Here is a 19,662-nt window from a genome sequence, read left to right as displayed (position 1 = left end):
TCATGTGTCAAGACCTCTCTGATTGAAAAAACACCTAACTGAATTTAGGTCAACTGACCTAATACGAGCCATGCAGTGGATTTTCTACAGATTGGTTTGCATGCTTTACTTGTACGTAATACTGCAACCACTCGATCAGATGCTTGTCGCTGTACATCAATGTGACCCAGACACTTAACTTCAGTAGACCTCTGATGACAAAGCGTTGAGTAATGAGTCACCTCCCTTTAAGAACGGGAGTAGATGCAGATCTGCGCAAACGATGCGCTCATCGACTGCCGTGAACTACTGGAGAGTTTGTCACTAAAGACCGCATCTGAAGATTTGCCCTCTGCCGTACCATCCGATACAGATGCATTAAGGAGCATAAGTAAAAAATGGAGTACAATGTAGATATTTTATATATTTGTATTCTTATCCAGCATTACTAGATCTAAATTTGTCTACCTGTCGCAGAGCTGCGTCCCCACAATGTCTTCAGATGTTACGATCTAACAGTAATGTGATGGTCATTGACGTCATCACTTCTAGTTGGAACAACTTCTTCAGCTGGACCTCACACAGCTTCATCTTTCCGTGAAAAAAACAGCAGTAAAGGCATGAAGGAGTAGTGCAGGATAAGTATAAAAAGATTTGTAATTGAAGTGCTTCTCTGGCAGTGGAAGATGCTTCCAAGCGGACTGACCTTTCATCTTCTAAATTATGCAGTCTTTCTGTAATACGGCCCCCAACTGAATTCATCTTCTGCCTATGAAAGTTTTGTTTTCTCATAAGCTACTAGTATATGCTTTGCTCTATTATTGATGAGTGATCCTTGCATTGTTTGCATTGCCTAATAGAAACTGTACTGCAAAGATGGTGTCTGTAATGAAGAATCAACATAGGTATCCAAGATGTCTTCAAGTCCATCTGAAGCCTCTTTAGCATGTTGTGGAATCTCTTTCAAATTGTCTTTATCTTAGCAGATGCCATTGCACCAAGTTCATTGCGCACTGATCGAAGAAGCCTAGTGATCTTTACAGACAGCTTGTGAGCTGTCATAGTCTACAAGACCTTATTCATTATGAACAGTGTTGATACCACCCGTGCTTGGGGTTTTCCAGTACGGGAATGCATAAGATCAATATCTGGAGAGCCTGTCAGTCACAGTATTCTCTTACTTTCTGTTGTAAACGTGGACTAGTCCCGACCAATAGGAGTAACATGTTTTTATTGTCTTTTCAGGCATCGTAATAATCATAAACAGACTAGTGTAAAAGTTCCTCATTGAGATTTATTTCCAACTGTAGCCACATCAAGCTGGTTTCATCAGACTCTCCGCCCGCTGTTTCACCTGTGTATGTTAGATTATCTATATAAATATCTTCCATTTTTATATTAAATACAAGAAAATATAATTTCAGTATAATCATGACTTCCCAACATGGGCACATGTTAAATCCACAACATAGACTGTGGGACACATTAAGACTCCAAGCAATTTGTCAGTCTGTAACTATAACTAATAATCTGAGTACCATGAATCAGAATCAGACACTTCTTGTTTGCCTTCCTAATATCGGTGCTTGTGATGTGATAGTTCCCGGAACTGCTTGACTAGCTTTTACAATTAGTTTGACTTCTACTGACGATAACAGGGAGCTTGTTCAGAACATAGGTTGTGTAATTATAAAGAAAATAACAATTAACAATAGTGGCAATGAGGTCTTGAGTATTGATGACAGTGATGTATGCTACTGTTATTTGGATCTCTGGAGAACAGCGAAAGAATGGGAAAACTTATATTATCAAGGTCTTGACGCAAGAACTAATTGGAATCCAGCAAGACTGGGTATAGGTTCTGCTGGTGGTGATAATACCATTGCAGAAGATAAGGCTATAGCTAATGCATTAGGTAACCGATTCTGTATTCCACTTGACATGAATAACTAGAGACTCATATGCCATTCTACCAAGCTTCCCTTGGCGATAAGTTAGAATATGAACTCACTTTTAGTGACTACAAAAGAGTAATCAAAGCCACTGGTGACACAAAAGCTAGCTATTCCATTGACACTATCTCACTGGAGTATGATATGGTAACTGATCCTAAAATTAGCAAGACAAATTCATAATCAGTATACTGGAAGTTTAGCTATTTTGTATGATCGTGAACGTTGCCATCGCAAGATCACCAAGTACAAAAGTGATATGCTGTGGAACATCAGTCTGAATGTGCCTGATAGATCCTTCAAGGGTATTTTAATGTTGAAGACCCTTGTGAACCATGGCAGAGAATCCCAGACATTCTACAACCCCAAGATTACTAAAGTAGGGTATGCCTAATCAGCTATATGAGTCATTATCAATAGATGTCATTATATTAGTCCAAATCCAGTACAAAATAAAAAATATTATCACCTGCAAAGCAATTGATATAATAAAACGGTTATTTTCAATCATTGTGTTGTATTATATGCTTTTGATGCGTTTTAAATGGGTAGAAAATGCATTGTTTGGCTGTCCCAGTGCATTCAGCTTCAAATTTGAGAAACCGTCATTTTATAAATATTGGCATATATATATATATATATAATATTACTGTGGTTATTTTATATAAACTAGATTCATTTAGGATTTTCAGTGTGTAATTTCAATCTAATTGATATAATTCCTGAATAATAATTATATATAACACCTTCCTTAGATTTTGTGTCTTTCCTATAACACTTACCCAGGGTGATACAACTTTGGAATGGTCAATGGTCCCCAATGCAAGGATATCAGTACTTTCTGTCATACCTAGTACCTTTTCCTACGCAATAGGAGTGCCATGTGCCATGTTCACCAGAAGACAAATTAGCATCAAAGGTTAACCAAAAAGGTAAAAAATGAATGAGTACCGGGGTATTTTCATTTCATGTCTTTTCCATAATGCTATGCCTCAATGGATCGGATGCAAAATAGTTATTTCAAGTTCCAAGTTTATGTGCCAATTCATGAACAGAAAATTGTGTGATCATTCAGCTTCATGAAGGGACCATTAATTAGTCAATATTTTTTTAAGCTAATGATTTGTCTTTCCTGCAACTGTCTTTCCTGTAACACTAAATGTGTTACAGCTAAGACCGATTTTGTTATGGTATAGACTTTCTTCACTTAATAAGCTATAAAGAAAAATAATAATTACTTTCTGTTCTTTTCCAACATTCCAACTGAATATTTTAATTCAGCAGTTTGAAAGACAAAGTGTATTTTATTATCCCCCGCCCAACAAAGTTGGTGGGGGATATAGAAACGGGCTCCACCCGTCCGTCCGTCACATTTCGTTTCCGGAGCATAACTCATAAACCGTTCAATATCTTTTCATGAAACTTTGCAGGTTTGTCAGGTACATGCTAAACTGGTGCCTTTTGCTATTTAGGAATTTTAGAAAAAAAAATTTTTTTTACGTTTCCATGGCATATATAAGGCAAGGGGGATATAGCGATCAGCCAGTCCGCCTGTCCGTCCGTAGTCATTTCCTTTTCCAGGGCAGAACTCGAAAGCAATTCAGTGTATTTGATCAAAACTTGGCAAATCTATCAGTCACATACTGAAGTTGTGCCTTTGGCTATTTAGGAATTTTAGAAATTTTTATTTTTTACGTTTCCATGGCAACAAGGTTGCTTCACTTATGGAGTATAACAAATAAGCTGTTAAAAATTTCCTTACCGCACATTGCATGTCTTTATATAAAGCACATACTGAACTGGTGCCATTTGATATTCAGGAGTTTTAGAAATGTTTATTTTAGAATTTCCATTGCAGCTATTTTGACATGGGCTAAGAGAAATGTTGGGTCAGTTACATGCTTTGGGACCATAACATGTTAAAATGGGTGGGGGATATAGATGACTTCGTTGACTATACGCTTGTTTAGTTATTGTTTCTTGTAATTTGTCATTGGTTTGCATAAAAAAACCCACAGAAACACACTTGTTTAACTTTCCATTTCATATGGATGCGACCATGGTGGATCTTTTGTGGGTAAACAATGTATGCTTCTTCAAGAACATTCAACTCTTGACCCATTACATACAGAATTGCACATTTACTTGTGGTTACTTTACAGACAGCTGCCGGGGGGGATATGTCATCTTTCTGATGACTCTTGTTTACAATTTCCATGACAAGTTCCACCTTGGTTAAAAATGGCTAGGGTTTGTTAAGGTTTAATTATGTCATAAATTCTGCAACAGGGGCGGGGGATATAGCTACGTTAGTGGCAAACTCTTGTTATTTTGTGCAACATTGTTGGAACATATGATTTTATAAGAAATGTGTTACAGTAAAGACATATTTTGTTATTGTAATGACATTTTGCAATTAAAAAGTCATAAAGAAACCAAGTAACATATTCTCTGTTCTTTTTTAATATTCTAATTAATTATTTCATTTATCATATAGGATAAACTTGTACTTCATCATTTTATTCAAAATTATTGAAACACATAATTGTTATAATAAATAACGGCAGAGACAGTTTTGCTACCGTAATGGCATTCTACATTTCCATAAGTCAATTAGCAACAAAGTAACTACTCTGTTATGATTGATGATATATTGTACTAAAGGGATAAATGAGATTTTAGTTACTTGTTTCTATGCTTGCAAAAATAAGTTTTCATGATTTCTAAGTTAATATGGTAATGTGGTTACAGGAAAAACAAACTCATGAAGTACCTAATATCTTATGGGCATTATTTATTTTAAAAGGTCAAACAAGTTGTAGAAAATGAGTTTAGAAAAAAAACATTTCTTCACTGCACTGCACTGCACTGCACTTGTTTATTTTCTGAAAAGGTCTAATAATATTCTTGATCGGTTGATGTTCTGGCAAAGACAAACACTAAAGTATGATAATGTATAGATTTCATTAAATCACCAAAATAATTTGAATTTCACAAATGCTGATTTCATGAAGGTTTTACTGAATATTAATGTGTGCTTGACTGGAATACAAAGCAACTCCACAGTGGAATTTCAGAGTGGAACAACAGATGAATGCATGCATCGCGTTTGGAATAAGGAAGGAAAGACTTATACTGGCCCAAAACACTAAAAGACAAAAGCTGGTATGACCATGCCAGGATCATCTCATTATGAGGTTGACAATAACATTTGGTCTACAGTTAAAATCCACTTTGAAGGGGTGTAATGTCTTGGGAAGGCAGCTTTTATCTCTCAACTTTCTTTTTAGGTGGCTTGATGTTTCAAGGGTTGCATTCCAGGTTTTCGATTCTTGTAGTTTTTTAAAAGTTGTGTTCTTTTAATTGCAGGTCATGTGTTTTCTGACATTTTCTGAATTGTTCATTCTACAAGTTGAACAAGTCTTCATTGTTACAAGTATACCACAATAATTTTACCAAATATTTTCATTGTTTCACAATATTAGAGAAATTATTATTCGACCTCAAAATCTTTGGATTTCATTGATGATCATAGAAACCATGACATGAAATCTATTCTCTAAATGTCTTTCATGTAACATAATGTTGTCTTTACCATAACTGTCTGTCATGTTTTGAACTGTAACATTTGTGCGACCTATAAGTTCAATACTGCTTCATGGATTCTTTTCCAATTGAGGGTACAGTTTCATTACCAATAGGAGAGGTGCAGTGCAAAGTTTGATTTCCATAAATGGATTTTCTAAAAAATACATTGGGTTTTCATGTTTGAAATATGTTGGAGTCGAAGAAGGGGTATAAGTCGTGCGTATTAGTGAGTCCTGCTCACTTTTTGTCTTGTTCAGTATAGATGTGAAGAGTTGACAGCAGAGCAGAGGGATGGGTCTGTAGTTTTCAGGAGAGGACTTATTTTTAGCTCACCTTTCTGACTACATAGTGCATCATTAACATATTTTCCTCTGGACCACTGAAGCTGTGACTTCACCATACTTGTTCCCACCAGTTTTGCAAAATTATTTGAATGTTGTTTTCGTTGCGTACATGTTCATATACATGACAAATACATGATATCCAATGATATACACATTTTTGACAATGAACATACAAGAACATTGAAGCATATGATGTAATTATGTGAAGTACTTGATATTTCCCCCTACACTGGGAATGGGCCACACACCAACAATATTTGTTTACATTGTCAGCCAGATGTCTTGTGAATAGCAATATATTTTGAGACAATGTCATGTTAAGTGTTTCTTGGTTTGTCAGCACCATGCTCATGCTCATGCTCAAACTATCACACTTAGAACTGGGAATAACCTCAGCCTGCTCTATAGCTCTTTATTTAAACTACCTGGTATTCACCTAATTCTACTAACACCTTTTTGTTCAGCTGTCACTAATTAGTGAGCAAAAGCTCTGAATTCGAAATGCCTATCCTACAAACTTCCTTAATGTATTGCAAGGGGAACAGATGGGACATTACTACACAGTTAACACAGTGCAAGTTTCATGACGTTACCTTTTTATATACAAGTCAAACTTCGTTATTTTGAACTCTGTTGATTCGAATGTAACGATATTTCGAAACCTTTCTCTGGTCCTAACCACCTTGATATCTAAATACATAAATATTTGCCTGCTTATCTTGAAATCGAGATAAAAATAGACAGTGCTATCTCGAACCTAGGACTCAGTTCCAATACTGACTTAACCATATGTAATAGGCGCACTTTGCCTGAGGCGGCCCAGTGACACTGGCTCTGCAGAGTGTCTAGATCAAATCCCACTGCTGACTCATGCATGGCCTTTGCGTTGTTTTATTTGATGGTAAATGTGTGGTTTAACTGTGAGTCAGCTAGCTGGGGACACTCCTGTGAGACTCTGTAGTAGGGTTCATGCATCCGGCGGGTGAAAAAGGACAAAAAGGCTTGTTGAAAATATAATGAATTTTTAATATAACAAAAGTAAACTGATTAACAGAACATAAAATTAAGACAACAATCACACGGAAGAAAGCTGTCTATTATTTACTATCTATATATTTCTACCTATCCTGAGCCTACTTATTCCTAACCCTACTTCTCCCCCAAGGAGGGGGCACGGGTGGCCCAGTCGTCTAAGGCGCAGCGATTCGCTGTGCAGAGTTGCGTCCCTTGGGCACGCCAGAAACCTATGATTGTGGGTTCGAATCCTGGTTCACCCCGATTATGTTTCTAGGTTTGTCAGCACCATACCTGTGCTCGTGGGTTTCACCGAAGTGGTAAACATCTGAGACCTGCATCACTTCGGGCTTTCCTTTCGCATTAAGCTGACACGCCACTATATAACTGGAATATTGTTAAAGCGGTGTTAAACCCAACTCACTCACTCACTCACTCACTCACTCACTTACTCTCCACCAAGAAAGCCCCTACACAAACTACAGTCATAACACTGAATGCTGGATGGATGGATGGATGGATTTAGGAGATTTAACGTGCGCTTTCCGACTATTAGCGTATTTCGCACACGGGGAAGCACTTTATACTAATGGGAGAAAAAAAGCGTAATAAATAAATAAAGAAGTGCGACCCAAAAAAATGTAACTTTTACAGCACTAATCTAATAAAAGCTAAGGGGCAGTGGGTTTGGCTGGGGGGGTGTGGGTGGTAATAAAATACTCAATAATATGGAAAAGTTTGGGCGTGGGTTGGAGGGGAGAGGGTCAGGCGTGGGAAGGCACGGCGTCGGCGGGCGAGCTTGTGTGGCGATGAGGGCGTTTACTGGGAAACGCCAGCGAGGAGGAGGTTGGCGAGCTTGCTTTCTTCATTGGAGATGTCTTGGAAGGATCCCTTGATGAGGCGAGCTGCCATGGCGGCGATGAAGTGGTCTGGGCAGGCGAGTTCGCTCTGCTCCAGAAACTCCTTCAGGTCGGTGAAGTTGTGGATGTCATGCTCAAACCGTTCGCCCTCTATGGTCTGAACCATGACCAGGGATGGTAAGGGGCGACTGCTTGGCTTAATCCAGTTTGTGCGAGTTCCGCAGGCCGGTGGTGGTAGGCTCTTGTGGGCTTCCAGTAGACTGGTCGCTTCCCGGGAGAGAAGTAACCGCTGGGTCTCCGGTTTTTCCATTGGAACTCGGTCCGGGACTGGGTCAGTCTGGACTTGGCTAGAGTTGAGAGACGGGCCTGGTGGTGTGGCGGTCTGGGTCTCCGTGTTTCTGCTTGGTGGTGATGGAAGAGGGGGAGAGTCGGGGGAGAAGATACTTTTCCTCTTTCTCTTCTTTCTACCATGTCCTGTCCCTTCCGGCGTGCGAAAGGGCTCCTCCCCTCTGGATTCGAGGGGAGCGAGTTCCAGTGCAGCTGAAGGGGGTGGAGGGGTGGTGGGAAGGCTCTCCTGGATCTCCATGGGGGCGACTGGTGGAGCCTTCTTCACTGTGGGCGGCTTGGCCTTCTGTACCGGGCGTGGTGCAGCAGGGGCAGGGGCCGGGGTCTTCTTCTCCTTAGGCTTGGTCTTGGCCGGAGCTTTGACCATAGAGGCCTTTTCCTTTGACCTAAGTCGAAGGAGATGGAGAGGGTGGAGGAGTTGGACTTGTACGAAGTCCGAAGGGAGTAGTCCCCGACCCTGTAAGCCAGCAAGGGCTCCAGGATGGCGACTAGCTCCCTAGGTAGAGATAGAGCGATATCCCTCATGGTGATAGCTTGGGTTGAGAGCAAGGAAGGACACGTCTGCTGAATGCTGCAGTACCAGGTCCTTATATACCACAAGGCTGACCCTTGACCCGATCAGAGGAAACTCCTGTTGTACAGCCATTGGCCAGCAGTGATGTTCACGCCCAACCAGGGAGTTCCTACCATATTGTGCTTGGTGCGTCATAGCTCGTGGCGGAACATACAACACATGGCTCGAGCACTCAAGTAGGAAAACACCCACCCCCAAACAGCCAAAAGGAAATGATTTACGGCCAAAACGTGTGTAATGAGAGAGATAATTGACTACCAGATATACTGAGAGGCACAAAGAACCCATACTCATATTTAAGTGTCAATAATTTTTTACTGAAATGAAATATACAAATGACAATCAATACAAATGACTAATTAAAGATTACACTGATGAATTTCATGAACAGTTACTGTGTGACAAAGAATTAATGTCTATGAAAATGACGTCAAAGGCAAGTGGTGTCAATAACGAGTGTGTCCTCCTTGTGCAGCAATGCACGCTTGAAGCCGGCGAGGCATTGAGAGACAGTCGACAAATTGCAGCCTGAGGAATTCATTTCCAATGATGCAGAAGAGCTTGAGTCAGTTGTGGAACCGTCTGTAGAGGATTTTTTTTACGTCGGACACAGGGGCCAAGTTCATCCCACAAATGTTCTATAGGGTTCAAATCTGGGGACCTTGAAGGCCAGTCCAACACATTAACGTTGTTCTGTTGCAAGAAGGCATTTGTTATCCTGGCAGTGTGAGGCCTTGCATTGTCATGTTGAAAGACATGGCGACGTAAACCATATTGAGCCAGTAATGGCAGCAGAACAGGCTGTAGAACGTTGTCGATGTAACGTCTGGCATTAAGGTTCCCCTGAATAACAACAAGATCTGAGCTTAAATTTGCATTGATTGCTCCGCAAACCATAACACCTCCACCTCCACCTCCACCTCCACCTCCAAACCGATCACGTTCAATAACACATGGTTGTGTAAATCGTTCATGTTGGCGTCGGTATACACGTAAACGTCCATCAGGGTAGCTGACCGTGAAACATGATTCATCAGAAATAACAACTTGTCTCCAATCTCCACCAGCTGCCCATCGCTGCCGTGCTTCAAGATTTGTCCACGGTAGGGCCGTCGACACCTCAAATTCCTGGCAGCAAGACGACGACGCACTGTACAGTCACTGATGTGTCTTCCACGAAGACCAATGGTTGCATTTGCCGTTGACCTGGCAGACGTGAAGTGATTTCTGAGGTGGCTGTTAACGATTTGACGATCTTGTCTCTGTGACGTCACAGGCGGTGCACCTGGTTGAGGACGGTCCCTTACGCTGCCTGTGGTTCTCAACCGCTCATGTAATCTCGATATTGTTGTTTGATGGCAATGGAAATGAGCAGCAAATTGTTCTAGGGTACGGCCAGCATTTAACATCCCCATTGCTTCATTACGCTGATCTTGCGTTAACCATGGCATTGTGTAGGCAAATGATGGCAAAATGTCATGGTGTGCATTTATAGGGCCTACCTTTGAGGTTCGCACGTGCATCATGCCTTTCACAAAATGTGCATCGATAGCAGCATTCCCAGTGGTGTGTTGCGTTTTGGTGGTTGGCTTCGTTTCCAGAAACAGTTTTTGTTTGCAACCCATATGACAGGTTTACAGTAATAACCAACAATTGACAGTGTCAACAAGGTAAAATGTAAACGGACCTCATATGTTCTTAAAAAATTATATCTTAAAATTAAGTATGCGGATCTAATGCCACTCAGTATACATACAACTTCCAGACGTACTTATATTAAATTTATAAGATGTTGTTTATCAGTTCTAAAAATAGCCACCCGATGTCCCTTAGCCTATGTTATTACGCTAAATTATGCAATCTTCTACAAATGGAATGGTGTACCTTTATCTCGAAGTTAGCATTTGGCACAGAAACAGGTGTTTTCAACAAGTGGACGGACTAAATAGTGATTGCCAATACTAATAAGGTACATGTACACTGTAGTACTGTACTATATTTGTCACAATTGTTATCGAAATACATTTCAATTTGTCATTGTGTTCTGAATTCCTTGTGAATAGTTGTATTGCGATGTATCTATATTCTAGTCATATTGCGATGTATCTGCATATCAGTCGTATAGCGATGTATCTATATATCAGCCGTATTGCGATGTATCTATAAATCAGTCATAAAGCGATTTATATATATAATTTGTATAGCGATGCATCTATATGCCGGTCATATTGCAATGTATCTATATATCAGTCATATTGCAATGTATCTAGATATCAGTCGTATTTCAATGTATCTTTATATCCATCATATGGCGATGTATCTAGATATCAGTCATATTGCAATGTATCTTTATATCAGTTGTATTGCAATGTATCTTTATATCCGTCGTATTGTGATGTATCTATATATCACTCGTATTGTGATGTATCTATATATCAGTCGTATTGCAATTTATCATATAATGGGTAGGATTCTCGGCAGGATAAAGCCAATGGATAAAAACGATATCCATTGGGGTCATATGCTGATAGAGATGCAAATATCAAAGGTCAAGTAGGGACTACTTTCACTGTTTAGAAACAAACATGGCATCGCCCTCGTCATTCGGCGATCGAGTCAGAATTAACCATCCGGAATCTGGATGAACTACAGGGATAATTGCTATCATTATCAAAAGAACAGTCTAATATACTGAAAATCAGTGTCTAACTGTGACGTAGCTAAGGCATTTTATAAGTTTTGGCAGCTTTGGAGATATAAATTTCGAAACAATTTTGCGAGGGCACGAGATCTAGCCAAGCGGGATCAGTAGCCATATCTGTGCTTGAAGACCTCTGCGGCTTGAAACCTTCTTCACAAATTAAAATAGTTGGATTTGGCCGAAATATGTTTGAATTGTTACCTTGTTTCGTTTTGTCGCTGTGTGAACATCTGACTACACTTCTGAATGTTATGACAGGACAGACCGACAGTCAACAACGTCTGACCGTGGCCGTGACGTCTCATAGACTAGGGTTAGAGTAGCTTCCCTTTGACAAAGGGCAGTTACTCTAGCGGGCAGACCGATGGATTGCCGCAAAAGGCAATTAAAAACAGTTGTTGTTTTTCATATATGTTGCTTCGCCACTGTATAAGAAACAGATTTCAGTTGGAACTATATTTGCTACTGTCACTGTCCAACTGACACATCACTTACCCTGTGACGTAATAAATATTAATGCGTGCATTCCAGGAAAACTAGCAATGTTTCGGTAATGTTTGTGAGAGAGGGAAAGCGATTTTGAAGCACAGAATTAAAGAATGACATTATATGATTAAAGAGGTTATCACGCTTTTGTGTTTGGGGATGGTAAATATCCTGTATTAGGAATAAACACTATGTATTTAGCTCGCCAAGGCTCGCTAAATACAATGTTTATTCCTAATGCAGCATATTTACCATCCCCAAACACACTCGCATGATAACCACTTTGTATCTTTATGTCAGTCATATTGCAATGTATCTATATATCAGTCGTATTGCCATGTATCTATATATCAGTCGTATTGCCATGTATCCTTATGTTAGTCGTATTGTGATGTATCTATATATCAGTCATATTGAAATGTATCTATATATCAGACGTATTGAAATGTATCTATATATCAGTCATATTGCAATGTATCTATATCGGTCATTGTCAAAAAATGTCAAAATTTCACAACAGCAAAAATAACAAATTGAAGTATTTTCAAACTGGAATTTTATTATTCAAACCAATAGATAGTACAATTAAGTGTACAAAACCACCAAAATGCAACCTTAATGGCAAACAGTTTAAATGACATAATGTCAACTTTGAGCATGGAAGTTGTCAAGGATTCCATCCTGTTACTGTTAAAAATGATCTTGTTTTACATTAAAAGATACAGTTAAATAAATAATTTTACATCCAGAGAATAGTGCACCATAAGTGTAATAATGCATCAAATCCACTTTAAGGATTATCTTTCAATATTTCATCAATCAACATCAATGATAATATCTGGTTATAGTTTCATTTCTGCTGCATTTCGAAGTTTATAAAATGGACATAACTGTTTTAAGATAATAATTAACATCATGTGTAATAAGATCACACTTTTTAAGTTGTAAGTACAATAACAGTATACAAAATAAGCAATTATATTTGTTTTTCATTTTTTATTTAATGGTAACAGGATGGAAATCATGGTAACAGGATATAACTTTAAGGTAACAGTAAGGAAAAAGTCATTATTTTATCAAATAATTATGAAAATTTCACATAAATGTAAACATTGAGTGATTCCCCACTGTGTTCTTGTGACTTAATTCAACATAGAGAAAATCTTTCTTGACTAAAATAGCTGATTCAGCATGGAGAATACAAAACTATATCCTGTGGTAACAGTTTGGAACAAAAGTAACAGGATGGAAAATCTTACATCCATCTTGAGAAAACATGTGTGATGTTACTGGTGTTCATTTTCAGTGTATTTATATTTAGGCAAGTACACAATAGATAAAGGCTCTTGGACCTTTATATCAGCAACAAAGCTATCTTGCAATATGTAACTGCTGAAATTCAATAGTTTACAGTTACAGTGTAGCTTTGATTTCTTCCCAAAGTGTGGGATCGAGGCAGAAGTGTGAGTGTGATCCCTCAAGTTGTTTTGGTTGTGGTATAATGGCCAGGATATTTTCCAACTTATACCAACACTTATCTTTAATTTTACGTGGCCAAAAGTAACAATTTGCTCTCCTCCCCACCTTGTGCATACACTCACAATAAACATCACTGTTTCCAATGTCTTCAACAATACCTGGATATGGCAAATTATCATACAGGACTACCACATATTTTCCAAGTAGCCACTCTGTATTTATGTCTTGTTTCATGTTGGCAGTTAAGCCAAACTCTTCAGCTTTCTCTTCTCTTCCTTCCTCCACATTCTTCACTTCATCATGATCTGTCTCTTGATGCTTCCCACTTCCTTCAGTCTTATTTCTCTCTCCATCAGCTTTTTCTCCACCCTTTTCTCCTCTTTCAGTCTCATTTCTCTCTGCACCACCAACTGTCTCAATACTCTTTTCCCTTCCTCCATTCTCTTTTCTCTCTTCATCTTCAACCATCTCACCCCCTTTGTCTCCTTCATTGTCATTTTTCTCTCCATCTTCAACTATCTTGCCTTCATTCTCATTTCTCTCTTCATTTTCAACTGTTCTTCTTCTCTTCCCCATTCCTTCAATTTCTTCTCCAGCATCAACCTTCACTCTTTTCTCCTCTCCTCTCCCTTCTTTTCCAACTCTCTTTTTAGCATCATCAACATTGTTTTGATTCTTCCCATTTCTTCTTTTATCCTTCACTTCATAATCCTCCACATCAACCCTCTCATTGCTTCCTTCACTCCCCACTTCATAATCATTTTCTTCTTTGCTTTTAGCATTCCCTTCTCCAACATCAGTTTTCTGCTTTTGTTTCTTTCTGTTGTCGTAATTCTGAATTGTGTGATCCTTGCCATGTCCTTCTCCAGATTGTTCAAGTTCTTGATCATCTTCATGGATTTCAATCGGTAACACACATACAAAGTGATTGGGCACCCAGAGTTGTTGTCTCATATCTGCTCGTGTAGTGCTCAACATTATGTGGGCAATAGGCGACTTTCTTTGAACACGTGGCATAATAAGCCTATTCAAATCTTTCCTGACATTTGCATTACCCAATTTTGGGTAGATGGAGAACAAAGGCATTTGGAGGACACTTGAAAGGCCAAACATCTGCCAGATACCCATGAATGTTCTTGGTTTTCTGTTTTTAGAACTTCTTGTTCATAAATAGCCCTGATGTTCTCATTTGATAGAACAATGCCAGGAACATACTTGTCAGAAAATATTGCAAATATTTTTGTGAGATCATGTTTTGCTGGGACTTCTATTCCTTTCTGGAAGTGTTCCTGATTCAAATATAGATCCTTGTGTAGAACTAGTTCCACAACTATGCAAGCCTGCATTTCATTGGATCTGTCCTCATTCCATAGGCAAATATGCTGCCTGAGGAAGGCAAACACTCTCGATCAGCTCTGACAATCGTAGGGAAGAGTACCTTGTCTCCAGGGACATCATTGGGGTACATGTCCAATGCCCTTTGATCAACAGTCAGGATGTTGCCTAACGCGCTTCTGGACTGGCCTTCTATTTCTTCTAAGTCCAACCAAAGGCATTCCTCTTGTAAGGATTCAAAATCGGAGCAAGCCTGTAACTTTGCAAGAATTGAGTCAAAATCGGAGGTAGTGACATCAATGTGTTTTTCTGATGAACCTTTGTTTGGTCTTTTGACTCTTTTCCTAGTTGGATGTTGACTAGTACTTAGTCTTGACAGTGCAAATAGAAAATCTTTTGCATCATGGCCCTTGCATGGTTTTCTGACTGAGCAACTGCAGCTTACATCTCTGTAATGAAGATGACCTGGTGCCGTGACTATGATTTGATGAAGGCTCATAGTCCCTGGTATTGGCTTCAACTGTAGTTGTTTTAGATTAGCTTCTTCAGCATTTGCATCTCCTATCAGGTACAATTTGATGGATGTTTCACTTTCTAATTCGTCGACAAAAGCACTTGCTGACATTATGTCTTTGCCATGTCTTACTCGCAAATCTGCCATTCTCTTCAAGGTGCCACCAATCCCATCGGGTATTCCTTTCCCATGGCCCGCTTCATGGTAATTCCACATACCACCTTTAAAACCCTTTTCAAAGATAGTCTTTGAGAACAGGAAGAAGTTCCCCTTTTGCCTATATTGTGTACATGGGTCATCACTGAAAAAATGGATGTAGTCTATTTGTGGATACTTATCTCTTATTTAAGTAAGAATTGGATTGAGATGCACCCAGATAGCTGCAGGCCCATGTTGTAGAGAGTCTGACACTGTAGTAAATGTTGTGCATTCTGGTTTGTCATTGATCTTGATGAAACAGGGACCTGTGTGTAGGGTTATCTGAGTTTTTGATGCACCAAAGTGCATGCTTTGGATTTCAGACGCAAGTTTCCCTTCATAATTTTCGGCAAAATCAATGTGGAGGAGACACTCATTGTGACTAAGGTTCTCCCGAATGTGTTTATAATAGGAGAACTGGTTGTTGATGTTGTATGAATGTTTCTGGGTATCTCCATATTTGTTCATGAAATTGGTCCACCAGATCTCCAATGGTGCCTTGTACTGTATGTTTCTGGGTGATGGTAATGTCTTTGACTTTTCCTCGGATTGTTCGACTTTCCTTGACAGTTTTCCACTGAATCCAAGAGACTGTGTCGTTGACATTTGGAACCTTTTCTATGATTTTCCTTTCGGAACATGTCGCACAGATGCCATACATGCATGTTTTGTTCATTGTGTCACAGGCAATGCTTTTCACAAGTAATTGCAGGCCACAACTTTGAATCAAATTGAGATCCTGTAGCTTTTTTGATAGGTAGCTGACATTTTCACATGCTTTACATAAACACGTTTTTCGATCCATTTCTGTTTGAGACATCACCCAAAATGGTCTCAGACGTGTAAATGTCATGTAACTAATTTTGTCTTCTGATTCAGAACAAAACTTTTTGTGCAGATTCACCATGGTGTCATTTAATAAACGTTTCTGTCGTTTGACTTTGTGTCTTGTGACTGTGTTTTTCATTCCGGTTGTAATTCGTGTCACAACCTCACGGAGAAAGAATAAACGTACACTCTTTTCTAACCTCTGTTACAAACTGCCTGCTTTAGAACTATTTCCTTTCCCAGCAAAACACCTAATTTGTTTTTCAGCATGCACTGTCAGTTTGTATTCCCTGAGAATATTTCCTCTTGACATTTTGGTTTCGTTTCACTGATTGTTTATACAGTCTCCATTTCTTTTTACTCGTTCTATGCTCTCTTGGAGTCATGTCCTGAACCAACTTTTTCTTTCCACATTTTTTGTCGTTTTGATACTTTTGTTTTTCTTTAGATAGGTAAGATTGTCTTTTCGTTGGATCCGCATCTCGCCTTGCCCTATATCAGTGCTGCTTCTCTGCCTTTGCGATAGCCATGTTGCCTGTGGGAGAAAAAGCAACATTGTATTATGCTGTTGTTTGATAGATTCTACACTATTACCAAAAAGTTCTATTGTGTTTCTTATTCAAATCATATATTAAATTTGACCTGTTTAATTATGTGACACATGGCCTATCAATAAGAACTACAATTTTGATCAGTGGAAGACAGTCAAGGCATAAGATACACCTGTAATATTATCTGATAGACAAAGGATTTCCATCCTGTTACCTAACTACATCCCTGCTGTTACTAGTTAACATTAAGTTGCTGGTAATATGTTCAAATTTCACAACATTGGAAGATACAATTTCCCTTGATTTTTACGAACATGGATTGTATTAAACTTCTACTAACCAATGCTGGACCTGTCAACACAAATTATATATTTGTAAAAGATTTCTATCCTGTTACTTTTTTCCTTCCTGTTATCTTCAAAAGTCATTGTTCTAGGTTTGCCGGTTTGTTTTAACTTTAAACCAAAACCAAATTACACTCTCAACCTTCAAACCAAAATATGTAGTCAGTCTTATGCCTGGGTAATTTTTTTAAATGGCTGGTCCTTTTAAATGGCTGGTCCTTTTAAATTCTTGTACATGCTTCATGAAAGCTCTCTCCTGTTACTTTTTTCTTCTTTCCTGTTACCAAAGCCATGGTAACAGGAGGGAAAATATGTTACAAAGAAATTCTTTATTATAAATGGAGGGTCCCTATGCAACTAAAAATGGGGGGGAATTGAAGAGACAGTAGAACTCCAGTTATGTGAACAGTTTCAAAAGAACATTTTTTATTAATTACCCAGCAATATGACGGTAACAGTAGAGAACCTTGAGAAAAGGTCTACTTACCTGTAAGACCGACGACTGCATAAAAGATGGACTTTCAGGAACCAGAAGACCAGAAAGAAGTTTCCATGTGGTGTACAGGAAGTGCTAATGTGCATGACACTAGCCTCACTTCCAAATTAGGGAGAATTAATTGTATTATGATGGTACTTAGCTGTTGGTAACAGGAGAGAAAGTAGTTTGATGGACATACTATTTATACAATTTATTTCACATCCAATATGCCCCAAAACAATATCTACACTATTTTGTGATAAATTCAGTGTATAAAATATCAGACTGATGTAAAATAATTTTCAAAAAGTTATTTTTAATGCTAAAGCTGAGCTAGTAAAAACTATGTTCATGAAAATGGACAGGCATTTTTTCATACCCTTAACTTGAGAAAAGACGTATACTGTTCCCCCCACAAATATTCTTGTTAAAGGACATCATTTTCTGATTCAACATTAAACATATTAAACATAAACAGTTATTTTGAACAAAAATCATTCTAAATAAAGCAATCGTTGGAAGCAGAATGGGCCGGACAGGAATGTTGACATTTTTTGACAATGACCCATATATCAGTCGTATTGTCATGTATCTATATATCAGTCGTATTGTCATGTATCTATATATTATACTCTTACTTAAACTGTCTGGATGTTCACACCTCGTTATCTCGAAGTTACAACACTGTCCCGCTAGGTTCGAGGTAACAGGGTTAGACTGTACATATTTCTTTGCTTAAAATATATTTTCAGTTCTGCAAACTGTTAAGGGTGTACTATGCATCCTTTGTAGTTAAGCTCAGAACTTTTTAGCCACCCATCATATATAAATGTATATTTTCTGCATTGCAGGAATCATGGCCAACACCCCATATCTTCAGTTAGAGCAAATAGGTTTATACACAGTTTACTGCCCTGCCCCTGCCTGCCCCCGACACCCCTACCTCCCAACCCCAAACACTCACCCTGACACATTTACTCTCAATATGCTAAAACTAGGACCGTGAGCAATCAGTCATGGTAGCACTATGTGTGTGTGAAGTAAATGAAAATATCAGAAGTAAATTTATTCCATCCAATCAATAAACAAACATGAACCAAACCCATTAATGTCTGAGTCATTGAACATATGATGTTTTCACTATTTACTTGTCACTTTGATACTTATTAATGCAGTTCTTCAGGTTTAGTTAGCTATGCAAGTCCAGGTTTCTTGTCTGAACACATGAAAGTTGTGATGGATCATATGCTACATGCACACTGACCCTACTCTCCAGTCTCACACTTATTCTGCTGTCGCAATATGGAACACCAAGCATGAATGATTCGTAAGATGATATATAATGTGTTCAACACAAAGTTATCACGTAAACATATCTTCAAAATGTTTAGTTTTCTATGCCTATGACCAAGTGATCTGTCTATTTTAACACAAAATTAGAAACTAAAGCAATGCTGTGTATGACCCTAGGTAATGAACGTAACGTATGTTTAATCATTGAGAGAATTTAATGAACTTAGTTATGCTTTATGTTGATAAGATTGTTTAGAAAAGTTAAAGTATAAGTGCATTGAAGAGTGTACATTTTAGAACTGACTTTGGCCTAGGTTTGTCAGCACCATACCCTTGCTCATGGGTTTCACCGAAGTGGTAAACGTCTGAGACCCGCATCACTTCGGGCTTTCCTCCCACATTAAGCTGACACACCGCGATATAACTGTAATACTGTTAAAAGCGGCGATAAACCCAACTCACTCACTCACCTTTTGTGGGACCGCCTCCGTGGTCTTGTGGTAGAGTGTCGCCCCGGAGAGCGGAAGGTCCGGGGTTTGATCCCCATCAGCGTCATACAAAAAGACGTTAAAAGATTGTACTTGTTGTTACCCTGTCTGGCGCTCGGCATTAAGGGGCTAAAACAAGGACTGGTCGGCTCGGAGTCAGTATACTGTGTCTGAGTGGGGTATTCATGTTAAACTGCGACATGGTATCTCAGTGTGCTAGCACTATAAATCGGCATCAGTTCGGACTAGTACAAGCAGCTACACACACACATACACGTGCATGCACGTCGCTATATAAGTGTAATAATCTT

The 19,662-nt window shown here is 38.8% G+C and overlaps 2 protein-coding genes across 3 annotated transcripts in view; one reads left to right on the top strand and one right to left on the bottom strand.

Moving 5' to 3' along the window:
- The window catches only part of LOC124110745 (RNA cytidine acetyltransferase-like), a 312,648-nt gene that overhangs the window by 161,118 nt on the left and 131,868 nt on the right, over nt 1-19,662 (top strand). The window lies entirely within an intron of this gene.
- On the bottom strand, nt 14,651-15,382 carry LOC124110747. The gene has a single exon (XM_046470116.2). It carries the CDS (start codon nt 15,316-15,318, stop codon nt 14,653-14,655), a length of 666 nt encoding a protein of 221 aa, XP_046326072.1. The 5' UTR covers nt 15,319-15,382; the 3' UTR covers nt 14,651-14,652.

This window comes from Haliotis rufescens, unplaced genomic scaffold (genome assembly GCF_023055435.1).
Source record: "Haliotis rufescens isolate VD_foot unplaced genomic scaffold, xgHalRufe1.0.p SCAF_6, whole genome shotgun sequence".
NCBI classification, from domain to species: Eukaryota; Metazoa; Mollusca; class Gastropoda; order Lepetellida; family Haliotidae; genus Haliotis; species Haliotis rufescens.
Note: the sequence above shows the minus strand (reverse complement) of the source record. Positions and strands in the feature narration are given on the sequence as shown.